At 50.8% G+C, this 19,122-nt stretch overlaps 1 protein-coding gene across 5 annotated transcripts in view; it reads left to right on the top strand.

Annotated features, from left to right (window-relative positions):
- TNK2 (tyrosine kinase non receptor 2) overlaps positions 1-19,122 on the top strand; it is a 60,468-nt gene that overhangs the window by 16,126 nt on the left and 25,220 nt on the right. For 4 of the 5 annotated variants that reach the window (XM_029069061.1, XM_029069033.1, XM_029069043.1 and 1 more), the window contains exon 2: positions 12,685-12,804. The exons of the other annotated variant lie outside the window; for it this stretch is intronic. In XM_029069061.1, coding sequence (XP_028924894.1) covers positions 12,685-12,804 — 120 coding nt within the window. The remainder of the gene's footprint in view (positions 1-12,684; positions 12,805-19,122) is intronic. 5 annotated transcript variants of the gene reach the window in all.

The raw sequence follows: 19,122 nt of genomic DNA, 5'->3' as shown, positions 1-19,122 counted from the left end.
CAGACACATTCCCTGCCCACAGTGTTGTCTCCCCGGGGGCATGAATGGTAGGGAGATGTGAGCTCTTCACCTCTTCTCAGAGTGGCTGTACCCGGTCCCCTGTGCTAAACCCTGTGCTAAGGCAAGGCTTTTTAATCCCTATTCCTGTATCTCACCCCTCCTCCCCCATCTCCCTCTTCTTCCCTCCCTCAGGTTCATTCATTCATTCAATAGTATTTGAGCGCTTCCTATGTGCAGAGCACTGGACTAAGCGCTTGGAATGTACAAATGGGCAACAGATAGAGACAGTCCCTGCCCTTTGACGGGCTTACAGTCTAATCGGGGGAGACGGACAGACAAAAACAATAGCAATAAATAGAGTCAAGGGGAAGAACTTCTCATTAAAACAATGGCAAATAAATAGAATCAGGGTGATGTACATCTCATTAAACAAAATAAATAGGGTGATGAAGATATATACCGTTGAGAGGACGAGTACAGTGCTGAGGGGATGGGACGGGAGAGGGGGAGGAGCAGAGGGAAAGAGGGGAGAAGAGGGTTTAGCTGCGGAGAGGTGACGGGGGGAGTAGGGGGAGCAGAGGGAAAAGAGGTGAGCTCAGACTGGGAAAGCCTCTTGGAGGAGGTGAGCTTTAAGTAGAGATTTGAAGAGGGGAAGAGAATTAGTTTGGCGGAGGTGAGGAGGGAGGGCATTCAGGACCGCGGGAGGACGTGGCCCAGGGGTTGACGGCGGAATAGGCGAGACCGAGGGACGGTGAGGAGGTGGGCGGCAGAGGAGCGGAGCGTGCGGGGTGGGCAGTGGAAAGAGAGAAGGGAGCAGAGGTAGGAAGGGGCAAGGTGATGGAGAGCCTTGAAGCCTAGATCAGTTGTGGATCAGGGTAAGACTTTTGGCTCATCTTCCTCTTGGTAGTCTTCTCTGCTGCCCAGCCTTCTCCACCCCAGAGCTGTATGTTGAGTTTTCTGTGGAAAGCAGGGGTGGGGTGTTGTTGAATTGTGCAATCCAAGCGCTTAGTTCAGTGCTCTGTACACAGTAAGCGCTCAATAAATACGATTGAATGAATGGAGAGGCCCCGTGGATTGGAGAGTGAGGGCTTGAAGCCTCAGGGAGGAAAGATGAGAGATCGGACTTTGGATGCCCAAGGCCTGAGCCCTTGGCTTCTGCCTGATGGCAGTTGTGCCAGGGAAGTGAATGGTGGTGAGGGAAAGGAGAGAGGGCGGTGCTTTGCCAGCCAAGCTTTCCCACCGGTGCCGAATTAATGGCTGAATTAAAAGTACAATGGCTGAATTAAAAGTACCCCCATCAGCAAGGAGAGGTGGGGGCAAACAGTCTTAGTTTCCACAACTCCATGGGGACTGTCATCTGGGATAGTGGAAAGAGCACAGACTTAGGAGTCAGAAGGACCTGGGTTCTAATCCTGCTCCACCACGTCATTCAATCGTATTTACTGAGTGCTTACTGTGTGCAGAGCACTGTACTAAGTGCTTGGAATGTACAATTCGGCAGCAGATAAGAGACAGTCCTTGCCCACTTGTCTGTTGTGTGATCGTGGGCAAGTCTTGTAACTTCTGTGCTTCAGTTACCACATCTGTAAACGGGGGATTAAAACTGGGAGTCCCATGTGGGACTTGGACTGCATTCATTCAGTCGTATTTATTGAGTGCTTACTGTGTGCAGAACACTGTACCAAGCACTTGAACTCTACTAAGCGCTTCCAACCTTATCACCGGTATCTACCCCAGCACTTAGTGTAGTGTCTTCCACATAGTAAGTGCTTAATAAATACCTTTTTTTTTTAAAGGCCTTGCTCCCTGTAGTTTTCCATGAGCCAGAAAGACACTTCATTCAGTTGTATTTACTAAGCACTTACTGTATGCAGAGCACTGTGCTAAGCGCTTAAAAAACACAGTACAATAGAGACAATCCCTGCCCACAACAGGCTCACAGTTTAGAGAGGGGGCGAGACAGACGACGATATAAGTAAACAGGCATCAATATAAATAGAGTTACAGATATATATAAATATATATATCATATATATATATGATATATATACATAAAAGCTATGGGACGGAGAAAGGGGGAAGGAGCAAAAGTTGCGGGTCGGGGTGATGTGGAAGAGAGTGGGAGGGGCACTATCAGTGCTATTTATTGAGTGCTTACTATGGACACAACACTGTTCTAAGCGCTTAGGAGAGTAACAGAATTAGCTGACACATTCCCTGCCCATAATGAGCTTACAGTCGGTTTATATTTATATTCATGCCTGTCTCCCCGTCTAGGCTTGTAAGCTCATTCATTTGGTCAGTTGTATTTATTGAGCACTTACTGTGTGCAGAGCACTATACTGAGTGCTTGGAAAGTACAATTCGTCAACAGATAGAGACAGTCGCTACCCAGCAACGGGCTCACAGTCTAGAAAAGGGAGACAGACAACAAAACAAGTAGACAGGCATCAATAGTATCGAAACAGGTAAATAGAATTGTAGATATATAAACGTCATTAATAAAATAAATAGAATGATATGCACAAGTGCTGTAGGGCAGGGAGGGAGTAGGGATGATGCGGAGGGGAGGAAGAGCAGAGACTGTAAGCCCATCAAAGGGCAAGGACTGTATCTGTTACCGATTTGTACATTCCAAGTGCTTAGTACAGTGCTCTGCACATAGTAAAGCGCTCAATAAATACTAATGAATGAATGAATGAAAGGAAAAGGGGGGCTCAGTCTGGGAAGGCCTCCTGGAGGAGGTGAACTCTCAATAGGGCTTTGAAGGGGGAAGAGTGCTAGTTTGGTGGATGTGAGGAGGGAGGGCATTCCAGGCCTTATGGGCAGGAGATGTGTCTATTTATTGTACTCTCCCAAGCGCTTAGTATAGTGCCCTGCACACAGTAAGCACTCAGTAAATCCAATTGGCAGTGAATACTGTTGAATGGTTATTGAATAAATGGCACCCCAGTGACTCTGTCTCTCCCCCGCCCTGCCAGTCCTGATCCTCTCCACCAGGAAGAGTCCATTGGCAGGAACAAACTGGCCCTCCGGTCAGTTGCTAGAGGTAAAATCCCCCCCAGCCTGTCCCCCTTACTGCAGTGGGGGGTGGCAATGTGCTTCCTGCGCCTCACCCCCCCCCCCAACATATGTATACAAACACACACACACAAAGCAGCGTGGCTCAGTGGAAGGAGCCTGGGCTTGGGAGTCAGAGTTCATGGGTTCTAATCCCAGCTCTGCCGCTTGTCAGCTGTGTGACTTTGGGCAAGTCACTTGACTTCTCTGGGCCTCAGTTACCTCATCTGTAAAATGGGGATGAAGACCATGAGGCCCACATGGGACAAGCTGATCACCTTGTATCTCCCCCAGCGCTTAGAACAGTGCTTTGCAGTAAATGCTTAACAAATGTCATCATTGTTATTATTATTAGGGAATTTGGGGGCCAGATTGGCCTTGCTGTGAAGACAGACGGCTGAGTTGCAAGCGGGGGCCCCCTGCCCGCCCCACACTCTGCCTCCAGGACCTTGGGCCTTCCCAGACTGAGCCCTCCCTTTCTCTTTGCCCCTCCTCTCCTCCCCATTGCCCCCACTCCCTCTGCTTTACCCCCTTCCCCTCCCCACAACACTTGTGCATATTTATATATATTATTTATTACTCTGTTCTATTAATGATGTGTATATAGCTATGATTCTCTTTATCTTGATGGTATTGATGCCAGACTACTTGTTTTGTTTTGCTGTCTCCCCCTTCTAGACTATGAGCCCGTTGTTGGGCAGGGATTGTCTCTATCTGTTGCTGAATTGTACATTCCAAGCACTTAGTCCAGTGCTCTGCACATAGCGCTCAATCAATACGATTGAATGAGTGAATTAATAATTCATAATTACGGTATTTGTCAAGCACTTAATATGTGTAAAACACTGTTTTAAGCACCGGGGTTGATACATGGTAATCAGGTTGTCCCACGTGGGGCTCCCAGTCTGAATCCCCATTTTACAGATGAGGTCACTGAGGCACCGAGAAGTGACTTGCCCACAGTCACCCAGCTGATAAGTGGCAGAGCTGGGATTAGAACTCATGACCTCTGACTCCAAAGCCTGTGCTCTTTCCCCTAAACCACGCTGCTTCTCATGAATCAGGGCCTCAAGATAAAGCCCCGAAGCCTCTTTCCATTCCAGGGCCTGTGCTTTGGCCCTGCTTGGGAGACTGAGTGTGGCCAGGGGGCCGGGGATTGTGTTAGAAAGATGGGGCGAAGGAGGAGAAAATTGTGGGGGGGGGGTGGCATGTGTGTTCATTCATTCAATAGTATTTATTGAGCGCTTACTATGTGCAGAACACTGTACTAAGCGCTTGGAATGGACAAATCGGCAACAGAGACAGTCCCTGCCCATTGACGGGCTCACAGTCTAATCGGGGGAGATGGACAGACAAAAACAATAGCAATAAATAGAGTCCAGGTGATGTACATCTCATTAACAAAATAAATAAGGTAATAAAAATATATACAAATGAGCGGACACAGTGCTGAGGGGAGGGGAGGGGAGAGGGGGAGGAGCAGAGGGAAAGGGGGGAAAAGAGGGCTTAGCTGAGGGGAGGTGAAGAGGGGGTTAGAGAGGGAGCAGAGGGTTTGTGTATGTTGTGTGTGTTTGTGTGTCCTGGTGCAGGCATTAGCGCCCCCTAGTGGAGAATCCATTTCTCCTTCCGGACAGTTCTGGAGCTTTTTTGAGCTGTTGTGGTTTTTTTTAATGTTCATGCATTCATTCACTAGTATTTATTGAGCGCTTACTATGTGCAGAGCACTGTACTAAGCGCTTGGAATATACAATTCGGCAACAGATAGAAACAATCCCTGCCCACTGACGGGCTCACAGTCTAATCGGGGGAGACGGACGGACAAAAACAAGACAACATAATCGCGATGAATAGAATCAAGGGGATGGACACCTCATTAACAAAATAAATAGGGTAATAAAAATATAGACAATGAGCACAGTGCTGAGGGGAGGGGGGAGGAGCAGAGGGAAAGGGGGGAAAGAGGGCTTACCTGAGGGGAGGTGAAGGGGGAGCAGAAGGAGCAGAGGGAAAAGGGGAAGCTCAGTCTGGGAAGGCCTCTTGGAGGAGGTGAGCTCTCAGAAGGGCTTTGAAGTGGGGAAGAGAGTGAGTTTGGCGGAGGTGAGGAGGGAGGGCATTCTAGGACATCGGGAGGACGTGGCCCAGGTGTCGACGGCGGGATAGGTGAGAACGGGGAGCGGTGAGGAGGTGGGCGGCAGAGGAGCGGAGCGTGCGGGTTGGGCAGGAGAAAGAGAGAAGGGAGGTGAGGTAGGAGGGGGCAAGGGGATGGAGAGCCAGGGTGAGGAGTTTTTGTTTCTTGAGGAGGTTGATGGGCAACCAGTGGAGGTTTTTGTTTGCGAAGCTGTTACTATATACCATAATAATGGTAATGATGGTATTTGTTAAGCGTTTACTATGTGCCAAGCACTGTTCTAAGCACTGGGGTATATAAGCCTGTAGAACAGTGCTCAGTCCACAGTAAGTGCTCAATGTATATTTGTATATATTATTTATTACTCTATTTTATTAATAAAAGAAAAAAATGGTGATATTTGTTAAGTGCTTACTATGTGCAAAGCACTGTTCTAAGCGCTGGGGGGGGGATATAACGCGATCAGGTTGTCCCATGTGGGGCTCACAGTTTTAATCCCCATTTTACAGATGAGGTAACTGAGGCACAGAGAAGTTAAGTGACTTGCCTAAAGTCACACAGCTGGCAAGTGGAAGAGTCGGGATTAGAACCCACGACCTCTGACTCCCAAGCCCATGCTGTTGCCACTAGGCCATACTGCTTCTCTTCACATAGTACTAAGCGCTGGGGTAGATATAAGAATCAGTAGTGTTTATTGAGCCCTTGTTATGTGCAGAGCACTGTACTAAGTGCTTGGGAGAGTGCAATACAAGAGAATTAGCAGACACATTCTCTGCCCGAAACAAGCTTACAAAATAACCCGGTTGAACACAATCCATGTCCCACGCTGGGCTCCCAATCAATCCCCATTTCACAGATGATGTAACTGAGGCACAGAGAAGTTCAGTGCATGGGGAAGCAGCATGGCCTAGCGGACAGAGCATGGTCCCAGATCCATGTTCTGTCAGAATAATACTAATAATAATTGTATTTGTTAAGCGCTTACTGTGTGCCAGACACTGTACTAATTGCTGGGGTGGATGCAGGCAGATTGGGTTGGATAGAGCCTCTGTTCCACGTTGGGCTCACAGTCTCATTCCTCATTTTACAGATGAGGTAACTGAGGCACAGAGAAGTGAAGGGACTTGCCCAAGGTAACATAGTAGGCAAGTGGGATTAGAACCCATGGCCTTCTGACTCCCAGGCCCGGGCTCTATCCACTAAGTCACGCTGCTGGGTTTTAATCGTGGCTCTGCCACTTGTCTGCTGCATGGGCTTGGCTTCATTTCTCTGTGCCTCAGTTACCTCATCTGTAAAATGAGGATTGAGACTCTGAGCCTTACATGGGACAAAGTATAGTGCCTGTCACATAGTAAGCGCTCAATAAATGCCACAATTATTATTATATAACTTACCCCAGGTTACACAGCAGGCAAGTGGTGGAGGTGGGATTAGAACCCAGGTCCTCCACTAAGCTGCATTACATGTTTTTGGTGAACCCTGTATTAAGGAAAACTCAATCAGTGTTGTTCATTGAGTGCTTATTCTGTGTAAAGCACTCTATTAGGCACTTGGGAGAGTACAAAACAACAGAGTTGGTAGATGCGTTTCCTGCCCAGAGGGAGCTTACACTCTAGAGGGGGAGACGGGCATTAAAATAAATTTTGGATATGTACAAAAATGCGAGGGTGGGGTGAGTATCAACTGTTAAAGATCCGAGTGTAGAGGTGACACAGAAGGGAGAGGGAGTAGGGAAAATGAGAACTTAATCAGGGAAGACCTCTTGAAGGAGATATGATTTTAGGGTGGTATGATTTGAAGGTGGGAGAGTGGTGGTCCGTTGTGTATGAAGAGGGAGGGTTTTGCGGGCCAAAGGAAAAGGGAAGGCAAGAGGTCAGTGGTGCGATAGGTGAGGTCGAGGTACAGTGAGTAGTAGGTTGGCACGAGAGGAGCAAATTGTGCGGGCTGGGTTATAGAAAATCAGCTTGGTAAGAAAGGAGGGGGCAAGCTGATTGAGTGCTTTTTAGCCGATGGTAAGGAGTTGGATGTGGAGGTGGATGGACAGCCCCTGGAGGTTCTTAAGAACTGAATATGTTTTTAGAAAATTGATCCGGGCAGTCGAGTGAAGTGTGGACTGGAGTGGGGAGAGGCAGGAAGGTCAGTGAGGAGGTTGATGTAGTCAGCGAGGTGGGACAAGATAAGTGCTTGGTTCAGAATAGTAGCAATTTAGCCAGAGAGGAAAGGGCAGATATTAGCAGGGACAAAAAGGAAGCACTGACAGGTTTTGGTGACGTCGAATATGTGGGTTGAATGAGAGAGGTGAGTCGAAAGTAGCACCAGGTTTAAAGGGTTGGGAGACAGAGGATGGTGGTGCTGTCTAAGACGTGGGAAAGTTAGGGGAGGACAGTGTTTTGGTCAGAAGATGAGTTCTGTCATGGTCATATTAAGTTTAAAATGTCGATGGGACATCTGAGTAGAGTTATCCTTCAGAGAAGGAGAGCAATGGGGGCTGGAGATGTAGAAATGGGATTCATCTTCATAGAGATGGCAGCTGAAACCATGGGAGCAAATGAGTTTCCCAAGGGTGTAGATGGAGAACAGCAGGGGACACGGAACCAGATCTTGAAGGACTCCCACAGTGAAGGGGAGGGAGGCAGACCAGGAGCCTGTGAAAGAGACTGAGGAGGAGTGGCCAGAGAGATAAGAGACCTGGGAGAGGATAGAGTCAGTGAAGCCAATGTTGCCCGGAGAAGCGGGTGGTCAACGGGGTCAAGAACGATAAGCCTCGCCCAGTGCTCCTGGGTTTCTTCACGTTCTCTCCAGGAAGAGGGGGTTCTCAGACTGAGGTTTCCCAGCCCCCAACCGCATTCCGTCCAAGCAAGACGCGTACACCGTGGGTGAGCCGATTACGCTTTCTCCGAGACACCGATTTTAAAAAGGGCCCTAGATTTCTCACCCCCACCCTCCTCATCCCCCACAAGCCACGTGGGAGGGTGGGAGGGGAAGGAACAGGGCACAGACGCTTGTTACTTAAGCAGCAACTCATGTTCATCTCCCCGTTCTTTCCAAATCCTTTCTGTAACTTATTTTAGCCAGTTGAACAATGAATGGTATTTGAGTGTTTACTGTGTGTGGAGCACTGTACTCTCGTTTAGACGGTGAGCCATTATTGGGCAGGGATTGGGTCTACCTGTTGCTGAATTGTACACTCCAAACGCTTAGTACAGTGCTCTGCACATAGTAAGCGCTCAATAAATACTATTGAATGAATGAATTTGCTTGGGAAAATACAGTATAATAGAGTTGGTAGGTGTGATCCCTGCCTATAAAGAGCTTACAGTCGACAAGAGTCAGACACTATTGGGATTTTTATCCCTTTGAGGACAAGCGATCGATACACTAATTACTTTCATTCAGTTGTATTTATTGAGCGTTTACTGTGTGCAAAGCACTGCACTAATTGCTTGGGAGAGTACAATATTTCAATAAAAAGACACATTCCCCTCCCACAATGAGCTTAAGGTCTAGAGGATTTCAGTGCTGTCCCTGAAGTAAGCACTCGATAAATATTATCAAGCCCCCCAAGCCACAGGGACTGTGTCTAATTCTCACCGATGTATTTTCTCCCAGTGCTCAGCATAGTGCTTTGCACACAGTAAGGGCTTAATGAACACTGCTGTTGATTTGTCGAGAGAAGAGGCATTTTGTATTTGTAGGCTAGATTGGGTCCAGGGTGGATATCGGTGGAGATTTGATACCAATCAGTAGCATTTATTGAGCCCTTGTGTACAGAGCATTATGTTAAGCCCTAGGGAGATAATATTAGAATTAAGCAAGAGCTCTGTTGTCAAAGAGCCTGCAAACTAGTGAAGGAGAGGGACACTAAAATAGAGTTATTCATTCAGTAGTATTTATTAAGAACTTACTATGTGCAGAGCACTGTACTAAGCGCTTGGAGTGTACAATTAGGCAACAGATAGAGGCAATCCCTGCCCAGTAATGGACTATGAAGTTATAGGGTATAAAAGTTAGGGCTGTAAGTTCTGCGGAGGGTGTGAGTACTTACGTACTTACTTGAGAAGCAGCCTGGCTCAGTGGAAAGAACCTGGGCTTGGGAGTCAGAGGTTATGAGTTCTAATCCCAGCTCTGCCGCTTGTCAGCTTTGGGACCTTGGTCAAATCACTTAACTTCTCTGTGCCTCCGTCACCGTATCTGTAAAATGGGGCTGAAGACCGTGAGCCCTACGTGGGACAACCCGATTATCCTGTGTCTACCTCCGTGCCTAGAACAGTGCTTGGCACATAGTAAGTGCTTAACAAATACCAACATGATTATAATAATTATTATTCTTATTATTAAGTGAAATGGCAGAAGTGGCTGTTGGGGTAAATCTGAGTGCTCTGCATGCGGTAAGCGCTCAATAAATACGAATGACTGAGTGAATGAGGTTGGAGGAGTAAGTAGGGAAGGCCTTTTGGAAAGGAGGGGATTTCAGAAGGCTTTGAAGATGGGGAGAACTGTGTGGTCTGCCAGCTGCAACAAGGAAAGGAGTTGCATACTGGAGAGAGGCTGGAAGCAAGAGGTTGGTGGCTTTGGGAGAGATGAAAAAGCGCCTTTTTCAGTGGGTTAGTGGGTTAGTTTTAGAGCGAAGGGAAGAAGGAGCTGGGTTGTGGTGGGAAGGAGAATCGTTCATTCAGTCATATTTTTTGAGTGCTTACTGTGTCCAGAGTAATAGACAATAAACAGACCCATTCCCTGCCCACATTGAGTTTACAGTCTAGAGGGGGAGACAGATATTATTGTAAATTTATATGTAACATAAATTAACTTAAATGACAGATATGTACATAAGTACTGTGGGGCTGGATGGGGGTGATGAATAAAGGGAGCAAGTAAGGGTGACGCAGAAGGGAGTGAAAGAAGAGGGAAAGAGGGCTTAGTCAGGGAAGGCCATGGAGCAGATGTGCCTTCAATAAGGTTTTGAAAGGGGGGAGAGTAATTGTCTGTCAGATATGAGGTGGGAGGGACAGGATTACCTTCTTTATTGCTCAGAGGGGTAAACTGAGGCCCAGGAATGGAGCTGTTCCTCACAAAAGCTGCCCTCCAGCAGAGCTAGGACCTTATCCCACCATACCCATAGGGGAAGGGACTGCAGGCCCCCACACCCTCCCCTGTGCGTTCAGTGGCCTTTAGCCTCATTGCCCTGCTGGAGGTGAGGCCATATCTCCTCCCACCCCCAGAAAGACTCCATCTCCTCGGGGTACCCCCAAGTCTTCAGATTCTGATCCTTCCCACACCCTTACCCTGTTGAGGTGAGGGGCAAGGGACTGGAGCCATTTGGGGTAGTGAGCTCTTGGTTCAAATGACACTCAGATGGAAAATTGAGTTTGTGGTGGCATTTGTTGAGCCCTGAACCTAACCTTGGGGTAGATGTAAGGTAATCAGATTGGACACAGACCCTGTCCCACACGGGGCACTCAGTCTAGGAGGTAGGGAAAATAAGGATCTGTTTCCCATTTTACTGTTGAGGAAACTGGAGTTTCAAGATCATTCAGGAGACCCAATGGCACAGTTGGGATTAGAACCCTGGAACTCTCTTGATCTTTACATTGATGATGATGATAATGGTATTAAGCACTTTTTTATTTTATGGGATTTAAATTACAATGTGCCAGGCATTGTATTAAGCACTGGGCTAGGTACAAGCTAATCAGGTTGGACACAGTCCCCATCCCACTTGGGGCTCATTCATTCATTTATTCAAGAATATTTATTGTACTAAGCGCTTAAGAGAGTACAGTACAACAATATACAGACACATTCCCTGCCCACAACGAGCTTACAGGCTAGAGGGGACACAAACCCACTTTCCCAAGCCTGGCCCCCACTACTGGGTGTAACTGCCAAGTAGCCAAGGTCCCAAGCCATTTTGAGTCTGGTTGCCAAATGCCCCTTCACACACACAGTCTTAATCCCCATTTGACAGTTGAGGTAACTGAGGCACAGAGAAGTGAAGTGACTTGCCCAAGGTGATCCAGCAGACAAGGAGTAGAGCTGGGATAAGAACCCAGATTCTTGTGACTCCCAGGCCCATGCTTTATCCCTTATGCCATGTTGCGTCTCACTTAGATTTGCCGAGTGCTGTACTAAATGTTTGGGAGAGTATAATAGAATAGAATTGGTTGATGAGATCCCTGCCCACCAGGAGCTTATAATTATTAAAAAAAACCCACCACTGCAGGTAGGGGAATTGGCAGAGTTTAAGGATATAGACATAGCCCTCTAGGGCTGGAGGTGGGGTGAATATCAAGTGCTTAAGGAGTACAAACCCAAATACATAGGTGATGCAGAAAGGAGGGCCAATAGACGAAATGGGGGTTTAGTCAGGGCAGGCTGCCTGGAGGAAATGTGCTTTTAATAAGGCTTTGAAAATGGAGAGAGTGGATGGTGTGTCGGATATGAAGAGGGAGGGAGTTCTATGCCAGAGGTAGTCTGTGAGCCAGGGGCTGGCGGAGAGATAACTGACGGAGATACAGTGAATGGGTTGGCTTTAGGGAAGCAAAGTATGGGGAAATCAGTGAGGTGAGGTGGGAGGGGGAGAGCTGATTAAGCTGATAATAGTAATTGCGGCATTTGTTAAGCGCTTAGGCTGGGGTAGGTACAGGACAATCAAGTCAGACACAGTCTGTGACCCACTTGGGGCTCACAGACCATGGAGGGAAGAACGGTTATGGAATCCTCATTTTACGGATGAGAAAATGAGGCACGGGTCATCACATAGCAGAAGAGTGCCAGAGTTGGGATTGGGACCTAGGTCGCCTGACTCCCAGACCCTTATTCTTTCTACTGGGCCACACTGAGTATGTTCTCCAGTTGGTGTCAAATGAGTAAAGGAGTTAGTTTGATTACAGCCTATCTACCCCAGGCCTCTCACTTGCTCTGAGTCTCTGGCTTTCTGCCAATATGTATGTGTGTGCATGTGTCTCTCTCTGTCGGTCTCTCATCTGTCTCTCCCTGTCTCCTACCTCAGTTCCTGGCTGGCCGGCCAGAACGGGTGCCTGAAATGTGGGAGGGGAGGCTGGAGACGGAGGCCCACAGAGGTTTCCCTTGGGTGGGGGGAAATGATGCCCCATCAGTGGTGTCTGTTGAGCGCTTACTGTGTGCAAGGCATTGTACTAAGCGCTTGGAAGAGCTTACCATCTACTGGAGGCTTTTATGCACTGCCCCTGTTAGCAGCAGGGGTGGATGAGGGGGGAAGTACAGAGAGAGGTTGGGTGGCGGGTTGGAGCAGGCAGAAGGGAAGGGCTGAAACTGAGCAGAGGGGGGTCTTCTCAGCTCCGGAGGCAGCAGGACCCCCGAAGGCCCCCGGCGGCGGGGCTGGGGAGGGGGTCTGTTCCCGTCTGGCGGGGCCTTGTGCTCCTGTTCCTGGATCAGGGATGCTGATGTGGCGGGAGAGCCCTTCTAGGCCCCCAGGGCCGTGCTGACTCCACGCCCACGCCTCTCTCCTGGCCCTGCAGCCTCTCCCCGTGCCATGTGATCAGCGAGAGCAGAAGCTGGCACCCCAGCCCGGGCCCTCCGGCATCATGGGGGAGAAGTCCGTCTACCAGCGGCTGGCTAGCGGCCAGGAGGACCAGCAGGTACCTGAGGGGAGGGGGCTGGGGGGCGAATCCAAGCTGTATGTACCACCCCCAGAACCCACATTCGGGACATCTCGTGGACTGGGGAGCAGCTTGGGTCACCCACCGGTGAGCAGTGGGGAGGGGGTGACAGGTGGGCAGGGGACCGAGGTGCCAGGGGAGGGGTTGGGAGAGGGGGATCGCCTGCCTTCTTCCTCCGAGTGTCTGGTTTCTGCACCTGCTTTTTCCTCCCTTTCACCCTGAGAGAAGCAGGCTACTCAGTGGGGCTGAGCACCAGCGAATATAATAATTACCACATGCTTACTGGATGCCAAGTGCTTTTCTAAGTGCTGGGTTGGATGTCGTCCTGTCCCACAAAGGGCTCGCATCAAGTAGCCAGGAGGTGTTTGTCACGTGGAAGGGAGAAGCTGAGGGGTGGAGCTCTTTGGACGCCCCCCTCCCAGAAATGGAGGGAAAAGTTGGGGTACAGGATGCAGAGTAGCTGTCTGGTTGGCTCCCTTTTTCTTGACTTGGACCCGCCCTTCTATGAGGATCCAGCAGGGAGTAGTGATCACCAAAAGATTCTTTCAGTCTTATTCATTGAGCACTTACTGTGTGCAGAGCACTGTACTGAGCTCTTGAGAAAGTACAGTACAGCAATAAAGAGAGTCCCTGCCCAAAAGATGGTGGAGCTCTGCCAGCTGTGCTCGGGTGTAGGTGGAATTGGGGGAGTGGGAGGGAGATCTGGGGAGATCCTTTTTGGGAGCATTTTTACAGTCCTCCCTGATTGAGGGCCAGACTTTTCCTCCCACATCCTCAGCCTTGACCCATTAGTTCTGCCACTTTGCCCAGGTGAGCGACTCCTCACGAGTTCCACCTGGGTTCCTCCCACCTCTCCTGACTCCCGAGGACCCCCCTAAGAGCCATCTTGGAGTCCCCCCATAGCCCTGACAGGTGCTTTGGAATGACTCGGAAGGATGGCTGAGAAAGAGCTGAAGCTTCTACTCGCTTAACTCTGTCCCCACCCGTCCTCAACAGACTGCTGCTTATAATTATAATAATAATGTTGGTATTCGTTAAGCGTTTACTATGTGCAGAGCACTGTTCTAAGCGCTGGGGTACATACAGGGTCATCAGGTTGTCCCACGTGAGGCTCACAGTTAAGCCCCATTTTACAGATGAGGTAACTGAAGCATAGAGAAGTTAAGTGACTTGACCACAGTCATACAACTGACAAGTGGCAGGGCCGGGATTCGAACCCATAACCTCTGACTCCCAAGCCCGGTCTCTTTCCACTGAGCCATGCTGCTTCCCATAATGGTACTCCTTAAATGCTTATTATGTGACAAGCACTGTTCTAAGCGCTGGGGTAGATGCAAATTAGGTTGAGCACAGTCCCACATAAGAGAAGCAGCGTGGCTCAGTGGAAAGAGCTTGGGAGTCAGAGGTCATGGGTTTGAATCCCGGCTCTGCCGCTTGTCAGCTCTGTGCCTGTGGGCAAGTCACTTCACTTCTGGGCCTCAGTTACCTCATCTGTAAAATGGGGATTAACTGTGAGCCCCACGTGGGACAACCTAATTACCCTGTATCTACTCCAGCGCTTAGAACAGTGCTCTGCACATAGTAAGCACTTTACAAATACCGACATAATAGTAATGATGGTATTTGTTAAGTGTTGACTATGTGCCAAACATTGTTCTAAGTGCTGGAATAATAATGATAATGATGGTATTCATTAAGCACCTTCTATGTGCTCATGGGGCTCATAGTCTCAGTCCCCATTTTCCAGATGAGGTAACTGAGGCCCAGAGAAGTGAAGGGACTTGCCCAAGATCAGACCAGTGGCAGAACTGAGATTAGAACCCGTCACCTGACTGGCAGGCCCGTGCTCTATCCATTAAGCCAGACTGCTCCGCTGCTAGTCGGGGTGCTGGGGGTGAAGGGAGATTGCTGAGGTCGACCGAGGGCCACCGGTCAGTCCTGTACATTCATTCAATAGTATTTATTGAGCGCTTACTATGTGCAGAGCACTGTACTAAGCACTTGGAATGTACAAATCGGTAATTGAGGGCCTAACTTTAGACTGTAAGCTTGTTGTGGGTGGGGAACGGCTCTACCAAGTGTGCTGTGTTGTACTCTCCCGAGAGCTTAGTACAGTGCTCTCCACACAGTAAGCGCTCAATAAATACCATTGATTGATTACTCTGTGCAGGTCACTGTACTGAATCCTTGGGGGAGCAAAATAGAGTTCAAAGATAAGATCCCTGCCCTCAGGGAGCCTGCAGTCAGGGAGGACCTTTTGCCAGGCCTAGAGAGGGGAGATGGGTTGGACAGGGAGTAATAATAATAATGTTGGTATTTGTTAAGCGCTTACTATGTGCAGAGCACTGTTCTAAGCGCTGGGGTAGACACAGGGGAATCAGGTTGTCCCACGTGGGGCTCACAGTCCTAATCCCCATTTTTCAGATGAGGTAGCTGAGGCACAGAGAAGTGAAGTGACTTGCCCACAGTCACACAGATGACAAGTGGCCGAGCGGGGATTCGAACCCATGCCCTCTGACTCCAAAGCCCGTGCTCTTGCCACTGAGCCACACTGCTTCTCAAGTAGGATTGCTTGGGTCCCATTCCCAAGTTTTCCCCGGACTCAAGAATTCTGGGCCAGCGTGAGCTGATGAATTGGACTTCTCTACCCTGGTTATTCCCAAATACACACACCTCAACCAGTCAGGTTTCTGCCCTGGCCTGGGTGGGAGAGATGATGTAGAATGCGTTTGGAGCGAAGGTAGGAGAGGGAAAGTAACTGGAAAGGAGTTTAGAATGTGTTTGGAGTGAAGGTAGGAGAGGAAGAGTAACTGAAAAGGAGTTTAGAATGCGTTTGGAGTGAAGGAAGAAGTAACTGAAAGGGTGTTTACCTCACTCCCCCCTCTGCAGAGGTTGGTTTGGGGGGGTGGGGGATGCTCTGCTGAGCTGGGGTGCTGGAGCCTGCGCTACTCGAATGGTCCCCCAAATTGGAGGGGAGGTGCATTCTGGAAGTACGAGCAAGCGCTCAGGACATCGCTTGACGCATAGTAAGGGCTTAACAAGTGCATTCATATATTCAGTTGTATTTATTGAGCGCTAACTGCGGGCCAAGCAGTGTGCCGAGCGCTTAGAAAGTATAGTAGTAAGAAATACCCTAATGAATAATAATAATGTTGGTGTTTGTTAAGCGCTTACTATGTGTTGAGCACTTTTCCAAGTGCTGGGGTAGATACAGGGTCATCAGGTTGTCCCATGTGAGGCTCGCAGTCTTCATCCCCGTTTTCCAGATGAGGTAACTGAGGCACAGAGAAGTGAAGTGACTTGCCCACAGTGACACAGCTGCCAAGTGGCAGAGCGGGGATTCGAACCCATGACCTCTGACTCCCAAGCCCAGGCTCTTTCCATTGAGCTACGCCGCTTCCCCCGATTAGACCGTAAGCCCGTCAGTGGGCGGGGATTGTCTCTATCTGTTGCTGACTTGTATATTCCAAGTGCTTAGTACAGTGCTCCGCACATAGTAAGCGCTCAATAAATACTATTGAATGAATGAATCTACCCCAGCGCTTAGAACAGTGCTCCGCACATAGCGCTTAACGAATGCCACCATTATTATTATTAAAATGAGGATGAAGACGGTGAGCTCCACGTGGGCCCACCTGATCACCTTGTATCCTCCCCAGTGCTTAGGACAGTGCTTGGCCCCTAGTAAGCGCTTAACAAAGGCCATCATTTGAGGCCGCAGGTGGGCCCGACTACAGGAGCCAGATGCCAGGGGCATCCGGGTGGGGAGTGGAGTTTTTCGGGGGGTCGGGGCCCGGGTCTTGGGGCAGGAAGGCAGCAGGCCCTGGCTGGGGCTGGCCAGGACTGGATGGCATGGGGGGGGGCGGGGGGAAGGAGGGAGCACGGGCCTGCGCATGCGCGCGCGCCCCCTCGCTGCAGGGGGCGGGGCCGGGAGGGAGGAGAGGTGATTGGTCCCGCCCCCGGCTGAGCCACGCCCCCTGCCCGCTGATTGGCTGTCGGCCCGCGAGGCTCCTATTTCTGGGGGGGTCTTGCCCGGCGCGCCTGGCAGTGCCCCCGGGCGGGCCGGGGGCACGGTGGGAGGGGGGCTCCGCTGCGCCCCTTTTCCCCGCACCTCTTTCGCCCCTCTGGCCTGCGGGGGATAGGGAGGGGGCCCGGAGGAAGCCGCCGCCCCCCGAGGCCGAGATTCGGGGCCGGAGCGCCCGCTCCCCTTCCTGGCGCGGCTGCGGCGCCGCCTCTACACAGTGAGTCCCGGGAACCCCGGACACACCGGACCCTACGACCCCCAGCCCCCGGACCCTCTGACCTCTGACCCCCGGACACACCGGACCTCTGACCCCCGGGATCCTCTGATCCCCCGGACCCTCTAACCCCCGACCCCCTGACACAGGACCTCCGGACCCTCTAACCTCGACCCCCCCCGGACACACTGGACCTCCAACCCCCGGGACCCTCTGACCCCCGGACCCTCCGGCTCTCTAACCCGCGGACCTTCGGGTCCTCCGACACCCAGACCCTCTGACCCCCCGACCCCCCGGATTCTTTAAACCCCAGACGCACTGGATCCTCGGACCCCTGACCCTTGGGACCTTCTGACCCCCAGTGCCCGGACCCTTTGACACTCTGACTCCCCCGGACCCTCCGACCCCTGGACCCTCTGACCCCCAGACCTTTGGGTCCTCCGACACCCAACTCCCGAACCCTTTGCCCCACCCCCGGACACTCTGACCCTCCACTCCCCAAATCCCGACCCCCTACCCCCAGAAGTTCTGCCCCATAGTTATCCCTCCCGGATCCCCCGGATCCTCCGATCCCCAGACCCTCTGCCCCATGGGTTCCCCTCCGAAACCCTCTGGCCTGCTGGACGCTCTGACTCCCGGACCCTCAGGTCCTCCAATACCCAGACCCCTGGACCCTCAGACCCTCCAACTTCCAACCCCCAGACCCTCGTCCCCCCATCAGACTGTGGGACCAGGCACCTCTCTCCCCTCCCGGCCTCCCAAGCAGCGAGCAGCCTGGCCGGGGCCGGGCAGGTGTGTGTGCCTGCCCAGGCCCCAAGGCCGGGGGGTTTCCTTCATTCTGGGGGGCTCACGGTGTCCTGGACTCAAAAGGGTGGGCTCCCTGCCCACCTCAGTCTGGGTGGTGGGGGATGCTGATGCCTCTGCTTGGCCACCTGGTTGCCAAGGGCATGCCCCAGGTTGGGCAGGAGGCTCTTTTCCAGATGCAGCCACGAATAGTAGTAATTAAGCTATTTATTAACTGCTTCCTATGGACCGAGCACTGTACTAAGCGCTGTAGTGGATGCTGACAGTCAGTCAGCCAGTCATATTTATAGAACGCTTACTGTATGCAGAGCACTGTATCAAGTACCTGGGACACTACAATATAACAGTGTAAGAGACTCATTCCTTGAACACAGCAAGCTTTTTCAGTTTAGATGGGGAGATGGACATTAATATAAATAAATTATGTCCCATGGGGGGGGCTCAGTGTCTAGGAGGGAGAACAGGTATTGAATCCCCATTTTTTAATAATAATAATGTACTTTTTAAGCTCTTATTATGTGCCAAGCACTGTTCTAAGTGCTGGATGTAGATGAGGGAACTGAGACAGAGAAGTTAAGCACCTTACCCACGGTCACACAGCAGTCAAGTGGTAGAGCTGGGAGTAGAACCTAGGTCCTCTGACTGCTAGGCCCGTGCTCGTCCCACTAGGCCACGTTACTTCTCACTAGGTGACAGTGTCTTCAGACTGTCCCCAGATGTTGCCCCTCTCCCAAGAGATGGCCGCATTATCCCTGTTGTCTTTGGGTTTCGTTGGAGAGGCGGGAGCCCTGTTCCTGCCAGGGAAGGGAGGTGCCAGAGGGTGCCCTAGGGGAAGAGAAGTAGCTTTGCAGCTGCCGATGAAATTACTGTTTGGGGCAGAAGCTTCTGAATCCCGAACGCTAAGGGTGGTTAGTGCTGTCACCCCAATTAGAGATGGTAAGGAAAAAATTTTGTTGTTCAGAATTTGGGGAATAGCAGCAGTTGGTGTGGGTTTGGGTAATGGGGATGCTAGGGGCTGTTTGTGGAGAAATTGGGGTGGTGGGGGTTGTTGGGAATGCTGGCCTTCCTGGGGCATCGATGTGGCATTAGGATTCGCCTTGGCCATCGAGGGGGGCCGGGCTGCTTTCCCAGCCTTGGCCTCGTGTCTCTGGCAGCAGGGCTAACTTCTCCCTCCCCAGCGCTTAGCCCACCCTGCAGGGTGGCCCAGGTCTGGACGGCACCCACCACCCCTTTGGGCTTTAAGGACTGCTCACTG

This window comes from Ornithorhynchus anatinus, chromosome 1 (genome assembly GCF_004115215.2).
Source record: "Ornithorhynchus anatinus isolate Pmale09 chromosome 1, mOrnAna1.pri.v4, whole genome shotgun sequence".
Lineage (NCBI taxonomy): Eukaryota > Metazoa > Chordata > Mammalia > Monotremata > Ornithorhynchidae > Ornithorhynchus > Ornithorhynchus anatinus.
The sequence above is the reverse complement of the archived record's forward strand: the minus strand, read 5'-3'. Positions and strand labels throughout refer to the sequence as shown.